Source organism: Pseudorasbora parva, chromosome 1, assembly GCF_024679245.1.
Source record: "Pseudorasbora parva isolate DD20220531a chromosome 1, ASM2467924v1, whole genome shotgun sequence".
NCBI classification, from domain to species: Eukaryota; Metazoa; Chordata; class Actinopteri; order Cypriniformes; family Gobionidae; genus Pseudorasbora; species Pseudorasbora parva.
The window spans coordinates 68371357-68396913 of NC_090172.1; the positions used below are offsets into that span (position 1 = coordinate 68371357).

The 25557-nt window shown below is 42.3% G+C and overlaps 1 protein-coding gene across 2 annotated transcripts; it reads left to right on the forward strand.

Moving 5' to 3' along the window:
• The first annotated feature begins 1571 nt into the window (after nucleotides 1-1571).
• On the forward strand, nucleotides 1572-25387 carry LOC137081519 (fucolectin-like). Of its 2 annotated transcripts, none has more exons than XM_067447656.1 (6): nucleotides 1572-1688; nucleotides 4488-4761; nucleotides 4948-5087; nucleotides 6618-6709; nucleotides 7483-7579; nucleotides 25272-25387. In XM_067447656.1, the coding sequence occupies exons 1-6, from the start codon at nucleotides 1601-1603 to the stop codon at nucleotides 25274-25276; spliced, it is 696 nt and encodes a 231-aa protein (XP_067303757.1). In that variant the 5' UTR covers nucleotides 1572-1600; the 3' UTR covers nucleotides 25277-25387. The 2 variants fall into 2 exon arrangements, with proteins under 2 accessions (XP_067303757.1, XP_067303756.1); XM_067447655.1 differs by lacking the exon at nucleotides 25272-25387 and adding an exon at nucleotides 7668-7807.
• Nucleotides 25388-25557: the final 170 nt, after the last annotated feature.

Consider the following 25557-nt stretch of genomic DNA (forward strand, 5'->3'; position numbering starts at 1 on the left):
TTTATTGCGACTGCAGATGAACAGAAACCAATAACGGATGATCTCTCTGTCTGTAGATGTGGTGTAATTTATACTCTAGCAGCCGGTGCCACGGCCACTTTCTCATGCCGCGGGATGGAGGGACGTTACGTGGTTGTTCATATTCCTGGAGATGGGAAGATGCTTTGTATTGTTGAAGCTGGGGTCTATGGGTATTTGGCGGGTAATTCATTGTTGAGCATTTTTCGTTATTGGCTGTCTGAAATGCTTTAACCTGATTGGACAGTCGCAGTAGAGCGAGAAGGATATAGCTGCAGCCTGGAGATCTCCAAATGGGGGTGGGAGCTCTAAAATAGGACATGGTTTCCTCCCATTGACAGACGGGAACGGGACATGCATGCTTGAAAATGAATAGTGTGCTAAAGCTAGCACGGGCGGCAGTGGCTCAGTGGGTCATGTAGGTGGTCTACAAACCGGAAGATTGGTGATTCCATCCCCAGATCCACATGACCAAGTATCCAGGTTTCAATGAGCAAGATACCAGCTGCTCCCAACGAGCCTTGCATTGCTGACACCACTGTCGGTGTATGAATGGGTGAATGAGGGAATGTGTGGCGCATGTAAAGTGGGTTGCTGGCCGTGGGTCTGTTGAAATCGCTATCGTCTGAAGGATTTTTTTTATTAATGTTGCTGTAAACCTTTTATTTTAGATCAACTGCAAACTGTTTAATTTACACATTTTCTATTTTGAAATGTAATTCAGTTGGTTGAAGCCATAGTCTCTGTGTGTGGAGACCTCGCTCATGTTTGGAAGTTCTGCCCATTTTTTGGAGACCTCCATTCTGCAACTATATCTACTTAAACAGAGCTGTTTATTGATCGCTCATCTGACAATTCTTTCATGTCTTTGTTTTATTCAAAATCATATTTTTTAAGGTAATATTGTCATAGTGGTTGTTGTGTTGCTAGAACACATTTTTTGTACATCATATAAATTGCATATTTGTGGAAAAAAAATTACAGAAGCTTTCTAACTTAAGATATGAGAACTTGATTTAGGATTTTTCACATTTGTATTACAGAATAAAAAGTTAACTCGATTTAGGATCTTTAGGCGCTTAAGACAATGGCGCAGAAAATGTGTCTGCTGTGTTTTGCAGATGGGTCACATTTTTATTAATTTCCCAGGAAATCGGGCAATAGGAGGAGCTGTTGCACAGTCGTCAACATCTGGGGACTGGTTTGCTCAAAAGGCCATTGATGGTAATCGAGGTCTCCAGCAGTTGAATACAGGATGCTTCTCAACCCTTAATGAGACTAACCCGTGGTGGAGGCTGGATCTACGTGATGTGTACAGAGTTAGTAAAGTGGTCGTCACTAACATAAAACAATGCTGTGAAAAACGAATAAATGGAGCAGAGATTCGCATCGGGAACTCTTTGGAGAACAACGGCAGCAACAATCCAATGTGAGACTCTTGAGGTTGAAAGAACTTGAGTAGAAATGTGAAGATAATAGGGCAGTATCTTTATCTCATTACTCTGTTTTTCTCTCTTTCTGTAGATGTGCTGTTATTCCTGCTATTCCAGCAGGCGAGTCCTACTATTACTCATGTGATGGGATGGAGGGACGTTATGTGACTCTGATCATTCCTGGAGATCAGAAGATTCTTACTCTTTGTGAGGTTGAAGTCTATGGGTATTTAGCAGGTGATTCGTTACTGTACATGATATGTAATACCATATCAATATTGTAGAATTGGTTGGAAGGGTGAAGCCTTTTTTGCAGAGTCCTGATTCATTCTTTCTTGAGATCAAAATGTCTTACTTATAACCCACATTATGTAAAGTTGATCACTACAATTAATTAACAAACATAATTCCTTGTTTGCATTCACCAGTTTGCCCTAAATGTAAGCATTGGACTCTGTCATAAACAGATTGTGTATACAGAGTTGGCAGAAACAAGCGGTACAATTAAAGAAATAAATATATTGTCTTGGTATGATGAAGCATTAAGATAGACAGAGAACACGTCTCACTGCTCTAGAGTCCAGTGGCGGCTGCTTTACTCCACTGCATCCCACGCTTTGCATTGCTCTTGGTGATGTAAGGCTTGGATGAGCTGCTCGGCCATGGAAACCCATTCCATGAAGCTCTCTCCGCTGTTCTTGAGCTCATCTGAAGGCCACAGAAGTCTGGAGGTCTGTAGCTATTGACTCTGCAGAAAGTTGGTGACTTCTGCGCACTGTGATCCCCAGCATGCGCTGACCCCGCTCTGTGGTTTTACGTGGCCTATCACTTCTTGGTTGAATTGCTTTCTTCCCAATTTCTTTCACAGTTATAATCCCACTAACAGTTGAGCGTGGAATATTTAGTAGTGAGGAAATTCAGGAATGGACTTATTGCACAGGAGGCAACCTATCACGGTACCACGCTTGAGTTCACTGAGCTCCTGAGAGCGACCCATTCTTTCACAGATGTGTGTAGAAGCGTCTGCAGGCTTAGAGCTCGATTTATACACCTCTGGCTATAATGATTGGAACACCTGAATTCAATAATTTTGAGGGGTGTCCAACACTTTTGGCAATAATGTGTATAATCTACAAGGCAAACACAGATGAAAGCAGGTAAATCTCACCAACACGTATACATTGAGGCCGGACAACTCCCTAATGAAACAAGGTAACGTCCCTTCTTGGAAAGGTGCGACAGTCCAAATGAGAGGGAGTCTGGGCGACGATTCTGGGGACACGGAATACTTCATGGTAGACAGGACCAGCAGGGGAGCAGGACTGGGTGGGATCAGCAGAGGTAGAGGTTCATCCTGTCCAAAAATGAACAAACTGTCTAAAGAGTCCAACTCACTCTGGAAGAGTATTTAATAATTTTTATCTTTCCCTTATCAATTTCAGTTCTTTCCAGACTTTAGCTGCTGCCTACAACACGCTTGATTCTTCTTTGAATGAAGTTGAACAATACAAGTCGACACCATTATGGCTTAATTTACACTACAGGTCTTGATGCACAATTCCGATTTGCTGACTATATCCGATTTTTTTTGACGACCCGCTTACATCATCTTTGCAAAAGCGACCCGTATCCGATATTTGCATTTACACTGTACACTGGCAAAACAGCCCAAGACGTTCTTACCGGTGAAAGGAAGTAAAATAGCGTGATATGCAGACAAAATGATTGCACAATGTTTTGCTGTCTGCACTGTTCCACACATCTTTAAAGTCGGCAAAACATTTCTCTCGTAAGGCGGAGAAAAAGAGGAGAGCCCTTGACGGGGTCGCCAGGTTTTCACAACAAAACCCGTCCAATTGCAACTCAAAACTGTGTTAAAGTAGCCCAATTCCGCATGAAAACCACGGACTTGGCAACACTGGATCACAGTTTGTGTCCACCTGAGTTGACGTCATTCGCCTTCGTCCTTTTTTCAATGACGTACGACTCGCATTTACTGGGGAATATCTGATCTGACCACTTACATGGCAGACGCTAATGCATGCATCCGAATCATATCGGATTTATTACCACATATGAGTGAGGCCTGAATCCGATCTGAGGATATCGTAATTCATAAGTTTTTTTACTGCTTACACGTTCACGTCATATCCGATCTGTGCCAAAAATCGGAATTGGGTCACTTGAACATGCAGTGTAAATGGGGCCTATGACTAAAAGTTTGATATTTATGACTTAAATATATGACTAAAGCAATGTGATATTTGACAATGGTAAGCGTATCCATTGCAAACTGGTGGGAGTGGCCTTGGATGGCAACATGCCCAATGCATTATGGGTGTTGATGTATCTCCCTATCGTCTGCCAGTAAACATGGTAATGGAAAGTAACTTATTTCAATTCAAGGGTTTGTGGATATTTGTTGATAATAGTCTGCCATTGTTTTATTAATAGACCTAGTGGGCACCTGTAAAAAACTTTTGGAATCTTAAGAGCTGCAATAATATTAGTGCTTGGTCTCAGTTTTATAAGCTTTACTAGAAGATGCCCTGCCTTTTTATTTTTTTATTTTTTTTTACAATTTGTAAAGTCTTTGTCATGCATAATATTCTCATGTGTAGCTCAGGCAGGAAGAAAAGGACAGGTAAATACATTGCTCAAATGATATTTACTCAAGGTTTCTCAAAATAGGCATTACCTAGGAATAAGCACACTCTTTACATAACTGTTAAACACAATGGTGACCAGACAAAGATTGAGTGAAGAGGATGACCTTAAATAGAGAACCAAAACAAGATAATTAACAAGACACAGCTGAACAGAACTAGACTAACAAGGGTAACCAAGGAAACAGACAAATGGCGGGAAACTGAACAAGGAACATGTGACAAAACTAACAGCAGCTTGACCATCTGTGTTGTGTTGATCCAATGCCTCACAGAAATGACTCACTTCAAGTCATTGTTCGCTAATAATCTTCCCTTCTGCTGCAAACTTTGTGCATCAATGTAAATGCATTTTTACTTCATTTTCTAGAAAATCTTGCAGTAGATGGAGCTGCTACACAATCATCAACATCTGGGGATGAGTTTGCTGAAAAGGCTGTTGACCGAGGTCTCCAGCAGTTGTACACAGGATGCTCCTCAACCCTTATTGAGACTAACCCGTGGTGGAGGCTGGATCTGCGTGATGTGTACAGAGTTAGTAAAGTGGTCGTCACTAACAGAAAACAATGCTGTGCAGAACGAATAAATGGAGCCGAGATTCACATCGGGAACTCTTTGGAGAACAACGGCAACAACAATCCCATGTGAGACTCTTGAGGTTGAAGGAATGGGAAAGCTTGAGTACAAGTGTGAATGTGAATATATGACAGTATCTCTATCTCATTCATCTGTCTCTCTCTCTCTCTCTCTCTCTCTCTCTCTCTCTCTCTCTCTCTCTCTCTCTCTCTCTCTCTCTCTCTCTCTCTCTCTCTCTCTCTCTCTGTCTGTAGATGTGCTGTTATTCCTGCTATTCCAGCAGGCGAGTCCTACAGCTACTCATGTGATGGGATGGAGGGACGTTATGTGAATCTGATCATTCCTGGAGAAATGAAGATACTCACTCTCTGTGAGGTGAAGGTCTATGGAGAAGGTACATCAGTCATATAGGTTTATGATATCAGATAATAGTAATAATGTATTCACAAATGTAGTCATATATTTTTGTCACCAAGACAGTGAACTGGAGGAACTGGTATGGAGGACCAGAAATTAAAAGTTAAATGAATGAATGAATAAGTAAATAAACTAATAAATAGATAAATAAATGTGATAATTGGAAATAAATAACAGAATAAGCAACTTGATAAAATAAATGATACATTTTTAATAAAATAAAATGTATTCATAATTTTATACATTTTACATTTTTTTATTTAACTTTTATTTATTTGTTAATACATTTTACATTTTTTTTAAATTAATTTTTATACATTCCTTTTTTTTATTTCCACATGTTTTTATTTTTAGATGTATTTATTTATTGATTCCTTTTTTACTTTTCTGTGAGTATGGAAACGAGGAGGAGTAGCTTGTGTAGCCCTTGTGTAGCTTCGCATCATTGGTTGAGAACTCGTCGACAGAATTGTCAGACCATGTGAGCTAAGCGATAGAGAAGAGATATCAAGGTAAATGGCGGCCTGATAGTTCTTTTCACAGACACCAAACAACTAAACAATGTTTCTAGCAATTTGACCCATTGAGAGATAAGTATTAATAGTACTTATCAGAAGCAAGCACAATGGACATCACGTCCCACCGTAGTGCCATCTGAATAACACAAATGTTGAATTCGACTGGTTGTAGCTCTTGCATGTATAATATGTCGGACGCTCCACAAATAGCTGACATTGAGTTGCGCAACTCAGCAAATCAAGTTGAAAACAATACATTAAATGACTGTTGTTTAGATTAGATGTGCTTATCGGTGTTTTTGGATTGCTTTATTGCGATATGAAGGTGGAGGTGCAGACTGAATTAGACACTCTGCTAAATATTTCCCAGCACATTCAAAATCTGTGCGAGTCAGACGGCACTACGGTGGGATGACCATAGTACTTGCTTCCGAAAAGTACCATTGAAACCTATCTCTCAACGGGTCAAACTGCTGGAAACATTGTTAAGTTGTTTGGTGTCTAAATAACTCTTCTCTATCGCTGGTCTGCTGATTATATGCATGAGCTCTCAACCAATGATGCACTGAAACGACACAAGGACCGCCCTCCATTTCCATGTTGTAGGTCAAAATAAATAAATCAATAAATAAATAAATCTAAAAAATAAATACACGTGGGAATAAATAAATGTACAAATAAATGAATGCATAAATAAATAAAATAAGTCATAAATGTAAAAATAAATAAATAAATAAATATAAAAAATACATGTAGGAATAAATAAATCTAAAAATAAATGAATGCACGAATAAATCAATGTAAATATAAATATATACATATTAATTTATTCATTCATTAATTCATTTAATTTATAATTTTTTCAGGTTAGGTCCTCCACAGAAGAGCATGGATATGTTTTAATAAATATAAATGTGTAGGCTCCAATATTTAATTGTCCATTGAAGTCAAAGTTGAATGTGTTTCCATGTATGACTGTGTTTGTTTAGGTCCCTGTTTAAAAAAGTCATTTGTAAAAATGCAGTTTAACTCCATCAATGATTTGACTGACCCTTCAATGAGAGAAAATCTTCTGAACCAGGTGAGTGAAAGAAACATATTCAACCCTCATGATTACAGTGAGGAGCAGAAATACTCAATATTAGGCTCAATTATTCTCAGGTCATTGATTTGGGGTAAAAAAAAAGAAAAATATGGGGTAATTTGATTTGATGTCATAGATTTAACCTTTTTTGTTTTTTGTACACTAGAGGGGGCGGATGCTTATACTGCATCTGGAAAGTATCCACAGTTGTTCACTTTTCCCACATTTTTTTCCTCACATTTTGACTACACTGCAAAAAATGCTCTTCTTACTTAGTATTTTTGTCTTGTTTCTATTCAAAATATTTAAAAAGTCTTACATTGAAGAACATTTACTAGACAAGTACAAATTATTGTCTTGTTTTGGGAACAAATAACTCCTTGGAACGCAAAATAATCTGCCAATGGAGTAAGAAAAATAATCTTGTTTTCTGTTTGAATTAAGATTATTTTTCTTACCACATTGGCAGATTATTTATCTTATTTTAAGCAAAAACTCTTAATTGGAAGTTTTTCAGATTGGAAACCACTGTTCTTTTGCATCGCTGCGAATGCATTTACACTGAAATTCATTTACACTGAAATATTTCAAATCATTTTTAAATGTTGTTTGAAAGTGCAAATCCTGAACCTCTGTATTCACATTATTGTTATATGACCTCATAGTAATGAAAATTAGGTTGATACTGTAGAGTTTCTTTGAGATATGACACAAGAGAAGTGTATTGTCATATTCTGATCTAATCAGTTTAGTGTGAATGTTATTTTCAGTTGGGATCTGCTCTTGCTGAAAGAGGATTTACGGATATGACACTGCGATGGTCCCAAACCCCTCAACAGGTGATCCAGAAGGAGAACACTGATAAACGTGAGTCCGTTCACACACCGGCAATAAGCTGCACAAATTAAAGTGACTTAAACAATTATTGTAATGAGCAAAACTGTTTCATTTGCAGGTTTCGGTGATAAAGAATATAATAAAAAATAATGACCCTGAATTCAACACTTTCTTCGAATCACTAAAATTCAGAACTTTCTATATAACTACATGTTTACAACACTTCTGCTTCACTTTCTGTTGATTCAAACCTTTAAAAGCTACACAACATTGTAAGCATATAGCATTAAATAAATATAGCAATATGTATATACAATGTGATAAATGGTTGTTTACAATGAAACCCATAGTTCTGATAAAACGTATGACATTCTTTTAATTATTATTCATGGTTATATTGCTATTTTATTTGCCAGTTTGTTGTAATTTTGTCAGGGATAATCTGAGTTTATCTGTGGATGGGTGTTTTAGTTCTGTGCCTCAGTCTTCTCTGTGTTTCAGATATTCTCTTAGGTCACAAATGGTTTGTTTCCTGTTTCGTTGACTGGTTTGTTCTGTCTATTTAAGCCCTGTGTTTCTTTCAGTTTATTACCAGTTCTGCTTTGCGTTTGCCTGAGTTGGTTGTTCTGTTTCTGAATTCCTTTTGTTAATAAAAATGAAGACTTCTGCATTTAGATAATTTTCTCATTATTGCAACCAATTTGTGACAAATATCTATGCACTGTAAAAGGAATCATTTTTTATTAAATTCCTCACATTTTCATGCTGTGCATATTTGGTAATTTCCATATAGAAAACAACATATAGAACAACATATTCGCTAAAGCGCTAGCAGAAGCCCTTTCTGTTGCAAGGCCTGTTTCAGATTAAACAAAACAAAAGCTGCTTCTAAGTCTACTGCATAAATACAAATTATTTGATATGAAAATAAACTAGATAGACTAAGAGCAGTTCACAAGCCCACTATGATTAAAATCAAGGCCTGAGACGTCGCCTGGCATGGCGCAGCCGGGGCCCCACCCTGGAGCCAGGCCCGGGGTTGAAGCTCCTATGTGAGCGCCTAGTGGCCGGGCCTTGCCCCATGGGGTGGATCGGGCGACAGTCGAAGGTGAGGCCCCTGACGACCCGATCTCTGGACACAGAAACTGGCTCTAGGGACGTGGAATGTCACCTTGTTGGTGGGGAAGGAGCCTGAGTTTGTGCGGGAGGTCGAGAGATACCGACAAGAAATAGTTGGGCTCACCTACACGCACAGCTTGGGCTCTGGAACCACACTTCTCGAGAGAGAGGCTTGTCCATCACCAGGGCTGAAGTCATCGAGGTAGTTAATAAGCTCCTCGGTGGGAAGGCGCCGGGAGTGGATGAGATTCGCCCTGAGTACCTTAAGTCTTTGGATGTTGTGGGACTGTCTTGGCTGACATGCCTCTGCAGCATCGCGTGGCGGTTGGGGACAGTACCTATGGACTGGCAGACCAGGTGGTCCCTCTTTTCAAGAAGGGGGACTGGAGAGTGTGTTCCAACTACAGGGGATAACACTTCTCAGCCTCCTTGGGAAAGTCTATGCCAGGGTACTGGAGAGGACAATTCGGCCGATTAGTGGAACCTCAGATTCAGGAGGAGCAGTGTGGTTTTCGTCCCGGTCGTGGAACACTGGACCAGCTCTATATCCTTTCCAGGGTGCTGGAGGGTTCATGGGAGTTTGCCCAACCAGTCCACATGTGCTTTGTGGATTTGGAGAAGGCATTTGACTGTGTTCCTTGTGGCAACCTGTGGAGGGTGCTCCTGGAGTATGGGATCCGGGGCCCCCTGCTTAGGACGCAGCCAAGGGCCGGAGAGTGTCCGGTTTGGGGACCACGCGATTTCGTCACTGCTCTTTGCAGATGATGCTGTCGTGTTGGCAACCTCAGACCAGGACCTTCAGCATCCACTGGGATGGTTTGCAGCCGAGTGTGAAGCGGCTGGGATGAGAATCAACACCTCCAAGTCCGAGGCCATGGTTCTCAGTCGGAAAAGGGTAGCTTGCTCACTTCAGGTTGCTGGAGAGTTCTTGTCTCAAGTGGAGTTTAAGTATCTTGGGGTCTTGTTCACAAGTGAGGGAAGGATGGAACGGGAGATAGACTGATGGATCGGTGCAGCATCTGTAGGAATGCGGGCGATGTACCGATCTGTCGTGGTGAAAAAGGAGCTGAGCCGTAAGGCGAAGCTCTCGATTTACCGGTCAATCTACGTTCCTACTCTCACCTATGGTCATGAGCTGTTGGTCATGACCAAAAGGACAAGATCCCGGATACAGGCGGCTGAAATGAGCATTCTCCGCAGGGTGGCTGGGTGCTCCCTTAGAGATAGGGTGAGAAGCTCGGTCAGCTTCTCACCCCTAGCCGTTGCTCCTTCACATACACGCTACAGCGTCCGACTCTGAGGATTTCGGGCCTGTTCCGTTTGATGACGCTCTCCTGCCTAGTGGCCATGAAGCACTGCCTTCTGTGGCCTACTCCGAGCTCATTGACGTGCTTTCGCGCGCGACCGAGAAGCTTGCGATCGATTGGCCTGAAGAGTCCTAAGAATCGCAATCTTCCAAGCTCGGTGAGAGATTTTTAAGTGGTGCTGGTACTAATTGTACGGTGAGAAGGAAACTGCCGTTTTTCAGTGATCTGCACAACGAGGTCTCCAGATTCTGGAAACAGCCTTTCTCCTCCCGCCTTACTAACGCGGCAGCCGCTGACTTCACCAACCTCGTTGGTTCTGTGGAGCGTGGTTATTCCGCCATTCCGGCGGTTGAGGACTATTTACCCTCTCATCTCTCTCCGTTTTCGGCATGCACTTGGAAGTCTCGCCCCCTCCTCCCTTCTAAGCCGTGTAGGACCACTTCCGCTTTAATCGGTAAGTCCTACGTAGCGGCCGGTCAGGCTGGCTTGGCCCTCCATACGATGGCCATTCTCCAAGCCTACCAAGCTGACGTTCTTAAAGAAATGGACGAGGGGTCGTGGTCATGCCAGAGGATGTTAAGGAGCTCTGCATGGCCCTGAACGCCACCTTTGGTTGAACCTTACTGAGATTTGCGACAAGGAGAAGGTTTTCCACCTCGACGCGCCCGGTTTCTCAGGAGGGTTTATTTGGCGAGGCCTTCAAAACTGTGGTGGACAAGTTTGGAGCAGCCAAGTCTAAGTCGGCGGCTTTCAGGCAGTTTATGCCTAGGAGAAATAGGGAATCTTCTAGTACCTCTTCGTCTCAGCCCAGAGAGTGTCCCCCGTTTAAAAGTTTCACTCCAAAAGTAGGAGTGACCAGAGTCATCCTCCACCTACCACGGTTTGGGGAGCTTGTGGTCACCCCTTTCCGTGACAGAGACCTCATCGGCGCCTGCAGAAGAAGAGGCCGCTCTTCCCTGCCGCTCCCGCCCCGCCGAGTCGTTCCAGACCCTCTGGTTGGGAAAAAGAGAGTTGCGACATACGTTCGGGGCTGAGTTAGACCCCTGGCCGCTCTCTGATTCCAACCTCATCACACTTGCCCCCCAGCGCGTATCGAGGGGCGAGGTCGGCTCAACCTCTCGCCACTCCCACGCCAGGGAATGGAGACGCCTCATGTTTTCCCCCTCTTAGTCCGTTGGAGCTTATTTCCGCCACCCGTATTTTTGGAGACCCGACATGTTGTCTCCAGTGGTTGGCAGACCTTTCGTTTCCCACTCAGGTCATCGCAGCCTCCTCTCCGCATATGGACGCAGTCGGCGCTCCATTGCGGCCGGACGATCCCTCCATGGAGTCTCAGACTGGCACCCTAAGTCAGGTATGCCCACTACACCTCTCTACTCCTCTTCCTCTGTCTCAGTTCGTCCAACAGTGGGAACGTCTTCCAGGTGTGTCACCCTGGGTACTTCGCACGATTTGACTGGGCTACACACTGTGGCAGTTTTGACGCAACCCCCCATTTCAGTGGGGTCCTCCATACTGTAGTAAACAGCACCTCAGAGGCTTCTGTTCTACAGGAGGAGCTGTCCTCCCTTCTTCTCAAAGGAGCGATAGAGGAAGTCCCGCCTATGGATGTAGAGGGAGGATTTTTCTGCGGCCCATATTAGACCTCCGACATCTAAATTTTTCCTTCCTCAGAGTGAGGTTCAAGATGTTGACCCCGAAGTTTATCTTAGCCCAGATTCGTGCAGGGGATTGGTTTGTGTCGATAGACCTGAAGGATGCATATTTTCATATTCAGGTCGTTCAGCGACACAGGAAGTTCCTCAGGTTTGCCTTCGGAGGGAAGGTTTTCCAGTACAGGTAGCTCCCCTTCGGCCTTGCTCTGGCGCCGAGGACGTTCATGAAGTGTGTGGATGATGCACTGGCCCCGCTGAGGCTCCAGTGCATCTGCATATTCAACTACCTGGACGACTGGCTCTTGTAAGCCCAGTCCAGGGAGATGGCAAATTGCCCACAGGGATTCTGTGCTTCGTCATATCCGTTCCCTTGGCCTAAGAGTGAACATCGCCAAGAGTGTGTTCTTACCATCCCAACAGATCACCTTTTTGGGGGTCTGTCTGGATTCCATGTCAATGCAGGCCCTGCCCGGATTTCCAGTATCAGGACATGTTTGGCCCGCTTCAAGCCCGGCCATCATGTTTCTGTAGGGACATGCCGCAGGCTCTTGGGTCTCATGGCCGCAGCCTCCCAGGTCCTTCCTCTGGGGCTGCTCCACATGAGGCCCTTCCTTTGGTGGATGAAGTATAAGGGGATCCGGGTTACAGGATCCCCCTACCGCCTTCTGAGGGTGTCACAAGGTTGCTTTCGAGCCCTATCAGTGTGGCGAGACCCTCTTTTTCTCCAAAGAGGTGTCGGCACAGGGGTCGGTTTCCGTCGGCAGATGATTATGACGGATGCTTCACTCACCGGTTGGAGTCCGATTTTTGAAGGCCGTCCAGCATGCGGCATCTGGACGGAAGAGACTCAAGCCTGGCACATAAACTGCCTAGAGCTGAGAGCAGTCTTCCTGGGCCTTCGACATTTCCTCCCTTTTCTCACAGGGCACCATGTCATTGTCAGGACAGACAACATGGCGGTGGTGTCTTATGTGAATCGCCAAGGGGGCTGTCGGTCGTGCACCCTGGACAGGCTTGCACACCGTCTCCTGTGGGCCAAGGGCAAATTCCTGTCCCTCTGGGCAGTCCATGTCCCCTGAGTTCTGAACCTCGCGGCAAACTTCCTTTCGAGGCAGAAACTCAAGTCAGGGGAATGGATGCTAAATCCTCTCACAGTAGCCCAGATCTGGGAGCGGTTCGGCAGAGCGGAGGTGGACCTCTTTGCTACGAGGGAGACGTTCCAATGCCCGCTTTGGTTCTCTCTAAGTCCTCCTGCACCGCTGGGAGTGGATGCGTTTGCTAATCCCTGGCAGAGGCTGATGCTCTATGTGTTCCCGCCCATCAAGCTGATTCCGGCGGTTCTGCACAGAGTGAGAGAGAGTGAGGCCAGTCTTCTGCTGGTGGCACCGTTCTGGCCATACCAGACGTGGTTCTTGGAGCTGGTTCTCCTCCTGGACTCCTCCCCCTGGGAGATGCCGGTCAGGAAGGACCTGCTATTACAGCTCCAGGGCAGGATCTTGCATCCTCGTCCCGAGATCTGGAAACTGTGGGTGTGACCTGAGGGTTTGACTAGTTCTCTTCTCTCTAGTAATTTGGCACATAGTCTTAGAGCTAAACCTTGACTCACTGGGGCCCAGGTCAGGAAGCAGACAAACTGGCTAAACCAACCGTCTGCTAGCTGTCTCACGTCACCAAAGTCAGCTAAATCCCAGCACATAGAGACTCTTTCACCTAGATATTATCACATAGAGACTGTGTCTGTTCCCCGAATTAGTAAATACAAAAAACCATCAAAACCATTCAACAGTAAAAATTTAATTGATGTCCAACAAATAAACAACAGATATAATACGGATGAACAATTGATAAAGCTTGGGTTGCTGAATATTCGATCCCTTTCGCCAAAAACGCTTGTTGTCAATGATATGATTATAGATCATAACTTAGATGTGCTGTGTTTGACAGAAACCTGGCTAAAACCTGATGATTACATTACTTTAAATGAGTGCACCCCCCGAGATTATTGTTACAAACCACGTAGCCACGTGTAGCCACGTCTGAAAGGTAAAGGGGGAGGTGTGGCTGTAATTTATAATAATATTTTCAGTATTACTCAGAAGTCTAGTTTCAAATATAATTCCTTTGAAGTTTTGGTGCTTTATGTAACACTGTGTAGTGTAAATGATAAATCCCTTCTGACATTTGTGTTGGCTACTGTATACAGGCCACCAGGGCACAATACAGACTTTATCAAAGAATTTGCTGGTTTTGTATCGGAGTTAGTATTAGCTGTAGATAAAGTACTAATTGTTGGGGATTTTAATATCCACGTAGACAATGAAAAAGACGCATTGGGATTGGCATTTAGAGACATTCTAAACTCTATTGGCGTTAGACAACACGTATCGGGACCCACTCATCGCCTTAATCATACTTTAGATCTAATAATGTCACATGGAATAAATGTTGATACTGTTAAAATTCTGCAGCAGAGCGATGACATCTCAGATCATTACCTAATATCATGTATACTTAATTTACCTAAGGCTGCAAAGCCATCCCCTCGCTTCAAATATGGCAGGACGATAACCGCTGCGACTAAAGATTGCTTTGTACATAATCTTCCTCATCAGTTCCATCTCCTCAGCATTACAGATAGCCAAGATGAACTTGATGCTGCAACCGAAACTATTGACTCTCTCCTTACTAGCACTTTAGACATAGTTGCTCCCCGGCGCTTAAAGAAGATTAAAGCAAATAATCCAACGCCGTGGTACAACGAGCACACTCGGGCCCTTAAAACAGCAGCCAGAAAAATGGAGCGCAGCTGGAAGAAAACAAAACTAGAGGTTTTTCGCAATTTGTGGAAAGAGAGCATGATTGCATACAGAAAGGCCATAAAAACTGCTAGATCTGCTTATTTCTCATCTCTTTTAGAAGAAAACAAACACAACCCTAAGTATTTATTCGATACAGTGGCTAAATTATCAAAAAATAAAGCTTCAGCTTCTGATGTTTGTAAACAACACAGCAGTAATGACTTTATGAACTTCTTTACTAGTAAGATTGATAATATTAGGAATAAAATTATAACCATGCAGCCGTCTATTACAGTATCACTTCAGACAGAGCACTGCAGGGTCACTGAGGAAAAATTACACTCATTCACTGCTATAGGAGGAGAAGAACTGGCTAAACTTGTAAAATCATCAAAATCAACAACATGTATGCTTGACCCTATACCGACTAGGCTATTAAAAGAGATACTTCCAGAGGTCATAGATCCTCTGCTTAATATCATTAATTCATCTTTGACATTAGGATATGTACCGAAAACTTTTAAGTTGGCTATAATTAAACCACTTATTAAAAAAACGCAACTTGATCCTAAAGAATTAGTCAATTACAGGCCAATCTCGAATCTACCGTTTCTATCAAAAATACTAGAAAAGGCCGTGTCTTCACAATTATGTTCTTTTTTAGAAAGAAATGGTATATGTGAGGATTTCCAGTCAGGATTTAGACCGTATCATAGCACTGAGACTGCTCTAATTAGAGTTACAAATGATTTACTCTTATCATCTGATCGTGGTTGTATCTCTCTATTAGTGTTACTCGCTGCATTTGATACTATCGATCACAATATTCTTCTGAATAGAATCGAAAATTATGTTGGCGTTAGTGGAACTGCTTTGGCATGGTTTAAATCGTACTTATCTGACCGTTATCAGTTTGTAGCAGTAAATGAAGAGATGTCACACCGATCACAAGTTCAGTATGGGGTACCGCAAGGCTCAGTGTTAGGACCGTTGCTTTTCACCCTGTATATGCTACCACTGGGAGATATCATTAGGAAACATGGCGTTAGTTTTCATTGTTATGCTGACGATACTCAGCTCTATATTTCCTCACGCCCGGATGAAACCTACCAATTCACAAGATTAACAGAATGCATAGCTGATATAAAAAATTGGATGAATAGTAATTTTCTGCAACTTAATTCAGATAAAACTGAATTTTTAATTATTGGACAGAAAAGCTCCACAAGTAGTAACCGAGAATACTGTCTAACACTTGATGACTGCTCTGTCAAGCCCTCGTCGTCAGTGAGGAACCTGGGTGTGCTCTTTGATACCAATCTTTCATTTGAAAGCCACGTTTCTAGCATCTGTAAAACCGCATTCTATCATCTTAAAAATATATCTAAATTACGGCACATGCTTTCAATGCAAAATGCTGAACAGTTAGTACATGCGTTCATGAGCTCAAGGCTAGATTATTGTAATGCTCTACTGGGTGGTTGCCCTGCTCGCTTAATAAACAAACTCCAGCTGGTCCAAAATGCAGCAGCTCGAGTTCTTACTAGAACCAGGAAGTATGATCATATTAGTCCAGTTCTGTCAACACTGCACTGGCTCCCTATTAAACATCGCATACATTTTAAAATCTTGCTTATTACTTACAAAGCACTAAATAGTTTAGCTCCCCGGTACTTAAGCGAGCTCTTAACGCATTATACCCCATCACGTCGATTGCGATCTCAAAACTCTGGCCAGTTGATAATACCTAGAATATCTAAATCAACTGCAGGCGGTCGATCATTTTCCTATTTAGCTCCTAAATTGTGGAATAGTCTTCCTAGCATTGTTCGGGAAGCAGACACACTCTGTCAGTTTAAATCTAGACTAAAAACACATCTCTTTACTATGGCATACACATAGAACATTTTTAACTTTCATTATTCAATTCAATTGACTGATTGTTAGGCTGCATTAACTAGGTCAGCCGGAACCGGGAACACTTCCCATAACACCTGATGTACTCGTTACATCATAAAAAGAGTGACATCTACGGTAATGTTAGTCTCTCTGTTTATCCCGAGGTTTATCCCGGATCTGGGCCCTGTCCGGATCGGATTGTGGACCTGCCTGGACATGACCAACGCATCCTGGAGTGTCTGCTGAGCCGTGTCAAATGGTGTCTCCTCCGAATTTGCCTCACTGGCACGACATGCTCAAAACCCGTCTTCGGCGCAATAATTCCGATCTTTCATGTATTCATACTCTTGTGTAATTGACGCCCCATCCTAAATAAATCTGTCTCTTCCGTGATACCCTGAAAATTTTGAATAATCCGATCTAATATGATTTCCGACCTGTAAGGTTGCCAGAATAATAATCTTACACGGTGTGTTAATAGGCCAGAGGAGAACTGGCACCCCGACTGAGTCTGGTTTCTCCCAAGGTTTATTTTTCTCCATCACGCCCTGATGGAGTTTTGGTTCCTTGCCACTGTCGCCTTTGGCTTGGCTTGCTTAGTTGGGGACACTAAAAATATGATTAAAGTTATTCAACTTATTATACAAATAAAATATATGAATTAGGTCTTATTTAATTCTATAAACTATAATACTGATCTGCCAACATTGTCGCTATATGATAAATTAAAATAAGCTGATAACATCACTGTTTTCTCCAGTACGGCTGTACAGCCAAATCTAATTTTGTCGCAATATTACCCTGTTTGACACTGTGAAGCTGCTTTGACACAATCGTGATTGTAAAAGCGCTATATAAATAAAGCTATAAAAAGATTGATTGATTGATTGATTGATTGACCTATCAGGGGCAATCAAGCTTAAGGGCCGGTCTACCAGCAGATGTGCAGGAGACCATTGCTAATGCCAGAGCCCCCTCTACGAGGAAGCTTTACTCTTCCAAGTGGAAGGTTTTTCAGGCATGGTGTTCGGCCCACAATAGAAGTCCAGTCAACTCCCCTATTGGTTCAGTTCTGGAGTTTCTGCAGGAGAAGTTTACAACCCAGGGCGGCGGCTACTGCACACAGTGTATGTAGCGGCTATCGCCGCTCACAGGGAGCTAGATGAGACCCCTTTGGGAAAGCATTCTTTAGTCTCATCTTTTATGAGAGGGGTTAAGCACTTGAGGCCAGTTCGCTCCCCTGGTGTATCCTCGTGGGACTTATCTATCATCCTGGAGGGTTTGACTAGTTCTCCCTTTGAGCCATTGGAGTCAGCTCCGGAGCGGGTTCTGACTCTTAAGTTGGCTCTTTTATTGGCTCTAACTTCTTTGAAGCGATTGGGGGACTTTCAAGCCCTCTCTGTTAGCGAGGCTTGCTTAGATTTTGCTCCAGGCCAAGTTAAGGTCTCTCTTAGACCCAGGCCGGATTATGTGCCGAAGGTTTTGTCCACATCCTTCCACTCGCAGGCCACCATCTTCCATTCTTTCCAACCTCCGCCTTTTACGTCCCCGGAGGACGAGAGGTTACTTTTGCTCTGCCCAGTTAGGGCATTGAAGCTGTATGTTGATCGTTCGGGTGGTTGGAGGAAGTCTAACCAGTTGCTGGTGTGTTTCGGGGCCGGCCGCCGTGGGCTTGCCGCATCGAAGCAGAGAATTTCACATTGGGTGACGGAGGCTATCTCTTTAGCTTATGAGGTGCGTGGAGTTCCTTCACCTCTGGGCATTAGAGCACACTCTACTAGAGGTGTGGCCTCTTTTCAGGCACTCTCCAAGGGGGCTCTCTTGGAGGACATTTGTGTCGCGGCAGGATGGTCCTCACCGCACACTTTTGTCAGGTTTTATAGTCTAGACCTTGACATGTCACCGGGTTCGCATGTTCTATCAGCTTAATCCAGCCGTTCAGGTCTACCTGACGTTAGTGTCAGATGCGGCAGTGCTTTAGCTTGACGTGTGTGGTATACCGTTCCCCATATGCGTCATTACGCAGTGTCGAAGTGAACCTACGAAAGAGAAAGTCTCAGGTTACTCACGTAACCTATGTTCTGAATAGGGAACGAGACGCTGCGCATGCTGCCAAGCTCCCCACACTGCCGACAAGCCATCTTGCTCGGCAGAGAAATCTGGGGAGAAGATGGCACACGTGCCAGTATAGCTCAAAGGTGATGAGCTAGAGGGGCGGCGCTGCACCATCAGCCAATGAATTGGCGTGATTCTAGAAGGGCTTCAGACAATCTGCACGCCCAGGGGCATATCCCATATGCGTCATTACGTAGCTTCTCGTTCCCTATTCAGAGAACATAGGTTATGTGAGTAACCTGAGACGTTTCTAATCTATTTTATTGAAGAATCACAGAACAGGGTTGATAATAATCCATTTCTGCGCTACTAAATGGTAGTGTGTGAGGCGTGTGCGATCTCCATGTGATGTGCGATCGGCTATGTGTGTGCATTGCAATGCAGCACGCATTAGTTGAGCGCAATGATTAACTTACCTGTACAATAAGCGTGCAGGCCCCACTTTATATTAGGTGGCCTTAAGTACTGTACTTACTGTGTTCAAATTGTATTGCAAAACACTTGAGCTGATATTGAGGTGGGATATGGGTAAAGTTAGGGACAGGTGTGGTGGTGTGGGTAAGTTTAAGAGTAAAGTTAGGGACAGGTGTGGTGGTGTGGGTCAGTTTCGGGGTAAAGTTAGGGACAGGTGTGGTGGTGTGGGTCAGTTTAAGGGTAGGGTTAGGGACAGGTGTGGTGGTGTGGGTCAGTTTAAGGGTAGGGTTAGGGTCAGGTGTGGTGGTCAGGGTCAGTTTAAGGGTAGAGTTAGGGTCAGGTGTGGTGGTGTGGGTCAGTTTAAGGGTAGAGTTAGGGACAGGTGTGGTGGTGTGGGTAAGTTTAAGGGTAGGGTTAGGGACAGGTGTGGTGGTGTGGGTCAGTTTAAGGGTAGAGTTAGGGTCAGGTGTGGTGGTGTGGGTCAGTTTAACGGTAAAGTTAGGGACAGGTGTGGTGGTGTGGGTAAGTTTAAGGGTAGGGTTAGGGACAGGTGTGGTGGTGTGGGTCAGTTTAAGGGTAGGGTTAGGGCTAGGTGTGATAGTGTGGGTCAGTTTAAGGGTAGAGTTAGGGACAGGTGTGGTGGTGTGGGTCAGTTTAAGGGTAGGGTTAGGGTCAGGTGTGGTGGTGAGGGTCAGTTTAAGGGTAGGGTTAGGTGTAAGGGAAGTGCCAACTGTGTAATTACAAATGTAACTACAGAAATTAATTACAGACGTAATTACATGCAGGTATTTTTTAAAATGTAAGTACAATGAATAAACATGTATGTACACAATAAGTGCATTGTATCAAATGATTAATTACAATGTTAATACATAGTAGTTAAGGCCACCTAATATAAACTGGGTCCAGCGTGCATTCTCCCGATCAATTTTCAGCATCCAGATGGTATAATCAAACATGTCTTGTGGAGAGCTCTCGGAGTATGCATTTTTTTTGCTCATTTACTGTTAAAAAAAGAGCCTGCGTGTCAGGAAATAGTTTATCCTGTTGCGCCCTATATTAAGTTAACCTCTATCCAGGTTGCATGTTGATGACATCATACAATAGGATTGCTGGTCCATAGGATTGCTGTGATTCGGTAGTAGTTTCAGACACCTGAAGCGTTCTCCCCAAAGCGTTCTAGGACGCAGTTTCTTGTTCCCTGTTCTCAGGTAACATAGGCTACATACATAACCTGAGATGTTTCCTCCAATTTGCTCATCACACAGATGTTTAGTGATGTCAATATCATTCAGATGATGCTTTGTTTATTAGCAACAATGAATTAAATAAAATACTGCACATTTTAATTATACAAAACAAAAACAAAAAATAGGAGGAAATGGCGACTGGACAAGACGGTAAGAATCAGGGAACGAGGGTTACATACATAACCGAGACGTTTTATTAACTTCTGTGATCTCATATAACACATTGTTTGTGCATGGACAAATCCTAGCTATTTTCTAAATGCATGCAAGATCTTATTGTGAAAAGCCTTTTTACCTCGTAATGTTTAATAAAAATGTCAGCTGGTGAAACGTCAGACTTCTTTCTGGTAATGTATGCAGAAATCTCCAATTATTTAGTGCACTGTACCAAGTTCTGCTCTTAAAAAAGTAGTCATAGTTCACAAAAAAGTCGAAATTGTTATACTGTATTTATGCTCATGTCCTTCCAAAGCAGGAAGGATCTATGTTTTAGCATATTAAACAGTCCAAATTAATTTACAACGTTACATTTCTCAGTGCTAATGGAAACTTAATTTTCATTCATAAATTTTTTTTTTCTTCTAAAAAGACGGCATTGGTTTCCCAGCAAACGAAAGATTTTCAGAATGTTCTAGCAAGATTCTCTAAAAGTTGTGAACAAACATTCTCACAGTAACTATTTGAATAGGTTCAGATTTATCTGGTCTTTTAATAATGTTCTCAAAACACGCCTTCTCTCTCATTGTGTGTATTTCTGTGTATATATTTCCGTCCTCCAGCAGTGGGCACCATTTACTTTCCCCTGTGATTATATGGAGAGATGTGAGGTGGAGGTGAGCTTATAAACATAAACACACACACACACACACACACACACACACACACACACACACACACACACACACACACACACACACAAGCTCAAGCCAGACGTCACATGTTTCTCTTTCCACTTCAAATGATCGGTTACTGGAATTTATATTTGCTACAAAAAAAACAACAACTAAGAAATCTTACATAAAATTGTTCCTTGGGAAAGAACATATCAAATACTATATAATATGTAGCCTATACTGAACAGTGCATGTGTGTGTGTGTGTGTGTGTGTGTGTGTGTGTGTGTGTGTGTGTGTGTGTGTGTGTGTGTGTGTGTGTGTGTGTGTGTGTGTGTGTGTGTGTGTGTGTGTGTGTGTGTGCTTGTTTTTGTGAAATATCAGGTCACAAATGTGTATAATGCCATGGGTATGACACAGGTATTACAGGAGAGGGTGAAGTATGAGGACATTACCCATGCCCCCACTTTTCAAAAGGCTTGTAAATCATACAGTTTTTTTAGAAAGGAAAAATGCAGAATGTTTCCTGTGATTGGTAGGTTTAGGGTGTGTGTGTGTGTGTGTGTGTGTGTGTGTGTGTGTGTGTGTGTGTGTGTGTGTGTGTGTGTGTGTGCACATGAAGTTGGAGACTTGCTGAATTCACATTATTTCCATCTTGTCAATCACCAAACCAAATCTTTCTCTATTGGCAGGATCTGATTGGCCAAGGGGAATGCTGCAAGACTGCAGAATCTGTGCAGTGTTTTGTGCTCTATATCAGTCAGATCAGGTCTTCTGTCTGTCTCTTCACCGGTGTAGAGGTTGGAGCTCTAATGATTAAGATCCTGTTTGAGACGAGTCTCCTGATGCTAATGGTCGCCGGAGCTCCAGCTCTGATTTACATCATTCAAATCCACACAAAACAACAGGAAAATTATCAGTGATCGAGCTGATGCAGATGGAGTGTAAAACAGGACAAACTACAGGCCCTGAAGAACTGTAAAATCAGCCTGAGGGTTCATATAGTTATTAATAATAAGAAAACACAAGGAACTATACAGATCATTTTAATGCATGAATATTTCCCCAAATGCACGCATCTGTTCTGCTCTTTGCCATGTTTTTAATAAATCTGGCTTTGGATAAAAGTATATTGATAATCACTGCATGAAAAGTGGGATTTTCGTCCCCGTAAACGGCCGGAAATCTCCCTGATTTTCGACAATTAACGTCAGTTTACAGCCTGTGAACGTCGCGTTCGTCTGTGCCACATATTGACGGAAACGAACCATGACGTATGTGGAGCTTGCGGAGGCATGCTGGCGCCGGCGCTAATGGCTCTAATTAGCATATGAATAGCAGCTCTGGGCGGCACCTTGCCGGAATGGCTTGAATTTCCTCACTCACTATTGGTTGAAACTACTACATTGAAACAAGAAATATCACTCGTGATTGGTTGGCAGATCTGTTACTATTGGTCAACCTGGGTAATAAATTAATAAATTTAAACCCCCAAATTATAATAATTTTACACCCATATATATATATATAATTATGATTTGCATATTATTTTTTAATTGTATATATTCATATTCATGTGATATGCTATTATGTTTTATATTCATGTCATTGTTATCCTATGGACTACGCTATTATAACCATCAAGGACATTCATTTATTGAGGAAAGGAAAATATGCCAGGGACGTGCAGTTTATTCAAAGAAAGAGCTTTATTAGAACAAACACAAACACACAACCAAATGCAAAACGTTTGAGATCTGCCCACACAACAATAGGAAGCTCACGAGAAGCCCAAAATCCTACAGCACCATGAAGTCTCTGTTTTCCGCTTCAGAGCTGTAGGTAACTAGCGCCATTCTGTCTGTTTTAAGTCCTTTTTCAGACGTCTGTCGTGCGTTGCCCTATTCTTTGGAATCGCCTCTAATCTCGATTGCAGCGTGGCACAGAGCTCGGCGAACAGTCCATCCAGACACCGCGCGAACGATGCCGTCTTCATCATCAGACATCAGGTCTATGGTAGCGCACTTCCAAAGGCCCACCTCATCCTCAGCTAACACACTCTTTCTTGCTTGTAGCAGCTGTAAAAACAAACAATAAAGACAATCAGTATTGCGCGATGTACTGCGTAAAATGCACCTGAAAAATAGTCACACTGACCAAAAACGGATCTAATCTAATAAATCTTACCCCCTTTCTTCTCAATCGACTCCGAGTTGAACTCTTCACAGCTTTTCAAGAACTGGATGTTTGTACCTCCTGCGTACTGTCTCTATGTCTTACATGCAGCTGGAAAACAATTAAATGAGTGTTATGACGAAGTTGTGAAGACGGCGTACTGCTTCCTGTAAAATGACCAGAAAAAGAAAACACTTTTATAAAGCAACTTACATTTGTTCTTTTACAAGGCTAATTTCAGCTTGTGCTACTTAAAAAGCGTTGCTTTAGGTTACTTTAGCTTAGATAACAGTCTTACCGCAAACTTAGGACTGGTCTTCTCTTAGGCACTCGTCTTCTCTTCTTAAAGTTAGTATCTTCCACACAGTTTTTCGACTCCAAAGCAAGCAACCTATCATCTATGGACAGCAACCTGGAGATTACTAAAGTTAACTGCTCGTTAAAATCGGTAGCAAACTGAGCAAGCTGACGAGATAGCCCACTGATTGCATTCAGCTGTTTCTTCCCGCCGGTGTTACGGATCAACTGGGGATCATGTTATCTGGGGACGGGCGTGTGCACGCAGCTAGTTTTACCTGGATTTACAGCAGATGTTAGACGAGGACAGATTCGTCACAGCGGATTTTCCACTGAACAGATTTAAAACGCTTTCCACATTATTGGTAAATGTTTGCATAATATCAGGCTCTGTGTTTTCCTCTGTCGCTGCTTTGCTGTATGTTTCAAACGCAGTTTAAGGGAAATTTTAATTTGGTTTCATTTCACAACACAGACCACGCCCACATTTTGTTACATTCTTTTCGATGAAAGTCGTATCCAATGACAATTACATTCATTAAATTACATTGTGTCGTATTAGTATCGGAATTTTTATTTTATTTTTTAATAACTATTGTTTTTGTAATTTGCTTAGGGTATTTTTTAAATTATATATATATATATATATATATATATATATATATATATATATATATATATATATATATATATATATATATATATATCCTAACTAAAATAACTCATAGCCTGTCATATTACCTTTCTCATATTAGCCTATTATATTCTATTATAATCTATTATATTGCCCACCCTTGCCCACCTGCACATCCCAGCTGATATACAAGATTTGGGGGGTCATTCTGCATTTGAAAGTTTGAAAGGGTTTTAAATCTTCTAAATAAAGTAAAATGATTCAAAATCAAGTAATTTATATATGCCAAATTCAATTTAAACATATACAATGTAATTTCCAAACAGCAAAATTGTGGCCAGTGAAAATGCTGAGTGGCTAGTAACTTTGGAAAACCACTAGCCACGGTGGCCGGTGAGCAAAAAAGTTAATGTCAACCCCTATATATATATACACACACACACACACACACACACATATATATATATATATATATGTGTGTGTAGTGCCGTTAAAATTAATTTGCGTTAACACGTTAATTTTGACAGGCAATGATATATGATATATAAAGTTTGCTGATGTATGACGCCGCTTATTAGCAGGAGACCGCAATGATTGGTAAAAGTTGCGGTGATTGGTCAAAATTGCGAGTCGCACTGAATTCACGGGGACTGATTGCAAATGACACACAATAAATAATCTAGAATACTTTCATCAAATATATAAATTCAAGCTTAAGTTTAAGATTTTACAATTAGGCTATACTGAGCCTGATCTATCTAAGAGATTTTCTTAGAAGGAAGTTAATACCTTTTAGAAAAATGTCACATGGGTTAAAACTCCTGCTACCCTGATTTGCATTTGTATAGCTCACAGCATGTTCATTTACATGTTAAAGCCTCCCCTGGAGTTAAGGGAAGGGGGGTCTTGGGGGGGACAACTGCCAAGCAAGGCCCACGTCAATTTCTGACAATTCACGGCAGTTTTCGGTGTCGCCTGCAAACTGCCGTGTACAGTCGTAAACCTGATCTTCCACGACAATCTACAGTGCCGCTTACTGACGAAAATCCCACTTTTCATGCAGTGAATGCAACTAAGACGATTGGTAATCAGCTGAAATCTTCTGTTGATTGGTTTGGAAATGAACTCGTCAACTAGCTAACAATGTCAGTTGTTTGTGCATCATCCGCTGGACTGTAACCCATTTGCATCCTTTCTTTTCATTAAAGCACCTCATTTTCAATACAGGTTGAAACATTTATCCATTCCATCCAGACTGGGAAGTTTTGCATGTGAAAGCAAAGCGAAGCAGAAGATCCAGCCACAGGATAATGGCCATGCAAAGTGAACCTCACATCTACATAAAGGAAACACAGAAAAGAGTAAAAACGGCTGAGGAATTTCCATAGATAACATTACAGGTATGAGATTGCTTGTATTACAGATTATTATTCTTATTAATAGTTTATATTTTACTTTTATATATTTTTTCTTTTAAAATTAACTTGTTATATGATATGAATTCGTTGCTGTT

Coding starts and splice junctions, on each gene's coding strand:
- LOC137081519 (XM_067447655.1), top strand. CDS start 1,601: ATGGAGGGACGTTATGTGACTCTGATCATTCCTGGAGATCAGAAGATT. Junction 6,710..7,482: donor GAGAAAATCTTCTGAACCAG/GTGAGTGAAAGA, acceptor TGTTATTTTCAG/TTGGGATCTGCTCTTGCTGA. Junction 7,580..7,667: donor GAAGGAGAACACTGATAAAC/GTGAGTCCGTTC, acceptor TTTCATTTGCAG/GTTTCGGTGATAAAGAATAT.